This window comes from Silurus aristotelis, assembly GCF_946808225.1.
Source record: "Silurus aristotelis genome assembly, chromosome: 27".
Classification (NCBI taxonomy): domain Eukaryota; kingdom Metazoa; phylum Chordata; class Actinopteri; order Siluriformes; family Siluridae; genus Silurus; species Silurus aristotelis.
The window spans coordinates 8,137,341-8,143,918 of record NC_139600.1 but is presented as its reverse complement, the minus strand read 5'-3'; the positions used below and the strand labels follow the sequence as shown (position 1 = coordinate 8,143,918).

The 6,578-nt window shown below is 37.8% G+C and overlaps 1 protein-coding gene across 1 annotated transcript; it reads right to left on the bottom strand.

Moving 5' to 3' along the window:
* Window positions 1-1,232: 1,232 nt before the first annotated feature.
* Window positions 1,233-4,832, bottom strand: LOC310721177 (doublesex- and mab-3-related transcription factor A2-like). Its single transcript, XM_083532571.1, has 2 exons — window positions 4,408-4,832; window positions 1,233-2,255 (listed from the first exon to the last, which is right to left on the bottom strand). Exons 1-2 carry the CDS (start codon window positions 4,778-4,780, stop codon window positions 1,465-1,467), a joined length of 1,164 nt encoding a protein of 387 aa, XP_083388697.1. The 5' UTR covers window positions 4,781-4,832; the 3' UTR covers window positions 1,233-1,464.
* Window positions 4,833-6,578: the final 1,746 nt, after the last annotated feature.

Below are 6,578 nucleotides of genomic sequence, written 5' to 3'. Positions count from 1 at the left end.
ATACTTACCTCGTCCATCATAATCTGGTACACTGCTGCCACTGCGAAAGACAAAGGCAAAGTGCAGTGTGTCTTCCACTCTGTTGAGAAGGTGATTGGCTGCAATCTGCCACCTCTACAGGACCTGTATGCTTCCAGGACCCTGAAGACAATATGATTGTGCATCAGGACCAAAACACAAAAAAATTTAAAACAGCTCAAAACAGTTTTGTTTCATCTACAACTGACCTCATCAACAATACCAAGATCCACCATCATCTCTGATCTGCCTCAAGAAACACCAACATTAATGTAAAACTCACACTGTTATTTAATATGTATTACATTAATGCAATCAACAAGGACTACTATATTGCAACCCTGCACTTTAGACTTATTTGAGAAATATCTTTTTTACATCCCCTGCACAAATAGTAAACTTAATGTCTCTACCATTATTTATTACTTTATATACGTTTTGGGCAAAGTTGTGCTGAGAAACCTGGATTGTTCTCAACCATGTGGGAGAAAAAAGTAAATTGAGTAACACGAAAAAAAAGTTCAAGGTGTTGTGTGGGGGGGGGGGGGGGGGACACCTATTTATGAGAGTCAGCCTTTTCCCAAATAAGTTAAAATACTGTTCCACCATGAATAAGGATCATTTGAAATTCTGCTTGAGGCTGGCTACCACTAGCTACTGTCCGGACTATGCAACACTGGCTGACTCTATTCAGTGAAAGTCATCAGAATAAAGTAGTTTTGCAGTTTAGCAGTTTTGGAGATGCTCTGACATCACAATTTGGCCCTCGTCAAACTCACTAAAAAGTTACGCTTGCCCATTTTTCTGCTTCTAACATGTCAACTTTGAGGACAAAATGTTCACTTGCTGCCTAATATGTCCCACCACACTAACAACAGATGCCATGATGAAGAGAGTGTTATTTACTCACCAGTCATAATGTTACAATGTCATAATGTTATACCTGAAAGATGTGAGTGTGTGTGTGTGTGTGTGCATATAATTGTTTTATGAGGGTAGATCATTTTGACTTGTCTATTATAAAAGTAGCTATACATACAGCCCACAGTTTACAAGTATACATACAGTACATACCGAGATTGGTTTCCTATTGAAGTCTTGACATTTTCCATAAAAGTTGTATATCTTTTTTTTTTTTTTTGAGTGAATGTAAAGATGTAAAGGTGGAAAAAGAAAATCCTGAATACTACAGATATAAACACACCATTCTGCTGTTGAAATTTTTTTCCAAGTTGAGGGTTTATTTAAAAAATTTGAAAATATAGGCTATTTACAGTTATACAGGCTACTCTAAAAATAAAGCTAGAAAATATAACCAGGTACAAAAATAGAATGCTTCTGACATTTCAAGGCAAAAGAGGTTTAAGGCTACAAAACTGGAGGCATAAAAAAATTGCAGCACACAGTCATTACTTTTAAAATACAAAGTTAAAGTTAAAGTATTAATCACTTCCGCTGTCCTGAGTAGAGAGACACGGTGCTGAGAGTGTCTTTGTTCTGGTAGGCCAAATCCCGGAACATGGTTGGAAATGAATAATCGACGGGTGAACGCAGAGGCACTGCAGGGAGCAGTCCAGATGTCAGGTACGGAGAGATAAAACTCGGCAATGTGCCTCCGGAACCGGAATAAGCAACACGCAGTGGATTGAACCCAAAACAAGGGCCGAGGCCGTAGAAGCCATCATTTCCTAAAGGTTTTACACCAGCGGAGGACTGTAGTGGGGAGAAGGCAGACTTTGATGTGGGAAGGTGGGGTGTGTGAGGCTTCGGTTCTCTGTTAATGAGAATGTTCTCTGTTAACGAACTGTCTGATTCGTCTGCATATCGTCCCTCTTTGGAAGTGAGCAGCAGCTCGATGGTCTTTACAATGTCACCCGTGCATGCGCTCAGAGCCGATTCCAGCACATCCGGCTTGACTTGAGGGAAGATTTTCATCAGCACCTGGGCAGGCTCGCGCTCTCTCGCCGAGGAAACTGGCCTTGCCATGTCTCCACATGTTTCGACTTTGGGTTTATCCGACTCACTTCCCGACTCCAGATCTGAAGAGGAGAGAGATCGTGGGCTAGTAGTGCGGTCAGAGAGCTCGTCAAACCCGGGAGACTGGTTTCCACCTAGCTGAAGTGGCTCTGTGGGACTGACCTCTGGGTCCAGGTCAATCTTTGCCACTGGAGACGTCACAGGGCAAACATGAGAGCCGACCATGAAGCTGTTAAACATGTATTTTTTAAGATGTTCTCCTGCAAACAAACAAATTAATCAATACATTACAAGATATGAGAACTTTGAATGAAATAAATCAAATGCAATACAACATTATAGAGTAGAGTAGCATAGGCTTGCAGTGGAATACAAAACAAGAAAATTGATCAATTGAATAGACCTGTATATGAAAACCCAAAAACGTTATACAATATAACAGAAGAATAACGATCAATAGAAAATATGGAAGAAAATGTAGTAATCTATTAATAAATGAAATGTATGTAAAAAAGAATGTACATCATTTAGTACAGTCTATTAAAATATACAAAAGAATAAAGTTGAAATTTGGAAAATAAAAATGAAATAGAAAAGAATAAAAAAAAATATAGAATTGAATTTACCATATATAATGGACACTTATGGCTAAAATATAATCACCGGTTTGGTTTAAGACACATTGTGACTGATTTAGCCCATTTCTTCATGGCGGTGCTTGTAAATAGTTTCCAGAATAACGAGATGAAAAGACTGGATTTTCAGAAAGCTCAGATACTGATGTGATGTCAGAATTTCATCACAGTGAAAAAATTCTGTACTAATTAAGACTGCCTCACTAAGTAGAAATATGGTTTATTGCTCCATTACAAAGCCCTTTTGTGTGATATCACTTTTACATCCAAGTCACAGGTGTACATGTGAGATTGAGTATTTGGATGATTTTGACATTTTTGATTTCTGATTTTCTCACATGCAGTAAATTCTTTTCAGGTGCTGCTATAAACGATATATTATGACGTTTCTTTGGAGTCGATTGCTACTGCAGGTCAGAATTACAGCTTAGGGTAACAACTGGCATAAAATATATTTTATTAAATAGACATTATCATGGACATCAGGATCCATATTAATTTGAGGATATGGTTGCCTTTATTATATAGATTACAACCGAAAGTTTTACAGACGTCTTTTTGTCTTTATATCGGTGCTCTAATGTAAAAATTAAAAGCTTTACACATGTTTATCATCATTATTTTATATCATTTTATTTATTATTATTTAAAATAAATAAAACAAAAAATTATAATGATAAACATGTGTAAAGCTTTGAATTTATGATTCATGTGTAAAGCGTTTGAATTAATGATTCAATTAATATTTAATAAACTTTTAATTGCTAAAAAATTATTAAAGTAATGAAACTACACAACTGATGATCGTTATAATTTTTTATTTAGATGATTATTATGATGTTAATTATGATGACATCATGGGCGTAAATTTCATTTAACAGTGGGGGGGAGGGGGGACGACAATAAATATAAAATTTCTCATGAGCAATTTTTGAAGGGGACACAAATAATACAGTCAAACTGTACTTATAAAGACACAGTGTCCCCACAGTGAAAAACTTTGCTTTTATCATTATTATTGTAGCATGGAGACTGCGTCATTATGGTTATTTTCAAAGTTTTTCTCTTCAATGACAAAGCAAAATAAGGAATTAAAGTTTTAATTTTTATTTAAAATTAATTAAGACACTTAAGAACAGAATAGAAATTGATTAAACAAAAAATAATAATACAGTGTGGTCAGTTCAGACGGAGCACAGTGCTCATTTAGTAAATGCACAGATAAACAATATGCTAATTGTGGCCGTAAATGTTAAATTAACATTATACCAAGTCGTCCCAAATAAAACAATGCTACAAGCATTTGTATTTACAATATTCGTTATTGTAAACAAGCTAACGTTCACTAGGTCATATTTTAAATCGCTAATAGAGCAGATTCATGAAAAATTACATCGGTAAATCAGCATTTTGTAATCAATTACATGAAATAGAATCGCTTTATTTAAAGTGAATAAAATACCCTAGTTAATGGAGTTGAACATTAATTGGGCCGCAGACACACACCTGACTCGTGTGTGTAGAGTAGGTGGGATGAACTGGGAACGCAGGCAGTGGGTCAAACCACTGTGAGGAAGGGAGAGGGGGAACTCAACTGTTTCTAAATGCCATTTTTTGCGTTTTTTTTTTTTTTACTTATACAATTATTTAGGTATGCATACATACATTTCACAATAGAGAGTGCGATATTTTTTATTTTTTTTTTTGGGGGGGGGGGGTTTGACGATTATATTGATGATGATGATGATGATGATGATGATGATGATGATGGACATACCGTTCTTCCTGTGCTCGGTGGTGAAGGCGGGGTGTAACCCCGGCGTGTTGCTCGGTATGGCCCCTCTGTCCATAAGGCTCGACCCAGTGTAGAGGAGCTGCATCTGTCGCGCTTCGCTCTCCTCGTGCGCTTGCTGTCGCCGAAGAGCCACCTGCGCCGCCATGACCCTCTGGCGCTCGGCGATGAGAGCGCACTTGGCGCATGCGCAGTCCCTCCAGCGGCAGAAGCGCTTGTGGCCCTTGAGCGCCGACACCACGCCGTGATTCCGGCAGCGCGCGCACTTCGGGCTCCGCGCGGGGTACTGCGCACGTTCCAGAAGGCGCGGCGCGCGCAGCAACAGGGGCGCGTGCAGCGTGGGGAGAGCGCCGTCCATGTCGTCCTGAGTGTGAGTGTGTGTGTGAGAGTGAGTGAGTGATTGAGTGTGGACTGAGACGGAGGTTTTTAAATCCTCAGACATACACACACGCCCCTTTTAAATAAAGGCTCAGGTTCAGCCAATGAGGTTCACCCCAAACTCTCATTGTTCAACCGAGAAGCTTTGCTAAGTAACTACACACACACACACACACACACACACACACACTAATATGTCTCAAAAAAGTTTTCCATTATACAAATTCTTTCCTTATAGTTTCTATACTTGAGTGTTACATGTATAACCACATACATTTACAATTTTCCAAGAAAACGCTTTATACTAATGACGTTTTAGCATCAATTGAAGTTATTTACTGTAGCACAAAACCCTGAATCTTGTCAGTTCATCATCTTTGATAATCATCTCGTGCTACACAAGATAATAGTGCTATAAGTATTTGTGCATCGGAAAACTGCTAATCCACCAGACTACAGCGTTGAGGAAGTGTTAAAGTTTACTTTCCTAGACATCAAGTTTGCATCTGGTTTTCCTACCAAGAAGTTTGGTTTACATCTGGTTTACCTTTTTAAAACATCTGGTTTACATCTTGTTTACCTTTCTAGACATCTGGTTTACTCTCCAAGATGTCTAGTTTACATCTGGTTTACCATCCTAGATGTCTGGTTTACTTATGAAGATGTCTAATTTACATCTGATTTACCTTCCTATATGTCAGGTTTAAGTCTGATTTACCTTCCAAGGCATCTAGTTTGCATACAGTATGGTTAATCTTTCAATACGTCTAGTTTACATCTGATTTACCTTCCTAGATGTCTGGTTTATATCTGGTTTCATTTCCAGAATCTCTGGTTTACATCTTGCTTACTTTCCTAGATGTCTGGTTTACATTTGGTTTATCCTTTGAGATATCTGTTTTACATCTTGTTTACCTTCCTAGACATCTAGTTTACATCTAGTTTACCTTCTAAGACATATAATTTACATCTGGTGTACCTTCCAAGGCATCTGGTTTACATCTGGCTTACTTTTCAAGAAATCAGGTTTACCTCCCAAGACATTTGGTTTACATCCTGTTTTACATTCCAAGTCATCTAGTTTACATCTGGTTTACATTTCAAGGTCTCTAGTTTACATCTGGTAATCCTCCAAGATGGTTAACTTCTGATTTACCTTAATGTACATCTGGTTGACATGTGGTTTACCCTCCTAGATGTCTATTTTACATCTGGTTTGCCTTCATAGAAGTCCACTTTACATCTGATTTACCTTCCAAGATGTCTAGTTTACACCTTGTTTACCTTCGTAGACATCTTGTTTACATCTGGTTTACCTTCAAAGATGTCTAGATTGCAACTGGTTTACCTTCCAAGATGTCAAGTTTACATCTGGATTATCTTTTAAGACATCTATTTTACCTCTGTTTTACCTTCCAAGATGTCTACTTTACATCTTGTTTACCTTCATAGATATCTGGTTTACATCCTGGTTACATTCAAAGATGTCTAGTTCTCAACTGGTTTACCTGTCTGGTTTATATTTGGTTTACCTTCCAAGACATCTGGTTTACAGCATGTCTGCCTTCCAAGATGTCTGGTTTACAATTGGTTTACCACTAAAGACATCTAGTTTACATCTGGTTTACTTTCTTAGATGCCTGGTTTATCTTCCAAGATGTCAATTTTACATCTGGATTGTCTTTCAAGACATTTAGTTTACATTTGGTTTACCTTCCAAGACGTCTGGTTTAGAATGGATTTACCTTCTTAGAAGTCTTGTTTACATCTGGTTTACT

What these genes read in the sequence shown, in the direction of transcription:
- LOC310721177 (XM_083532571.1), bottom strand. Translation starts at nt 4,780, where the DNA reads ATGGACGGCGCTCTCCCCACGCTGCACGCGCCCCTGTTGCTGCGCGCG. An exon ending in CACCGAGCACAGGAAGAACG is followed by an intron (nt 2,256 to 4,407) that starts GTATGTCCATCA and finishes GTTTGTTTGCAG; the next exon opens with GAGAACATCTTAAAAAATAC.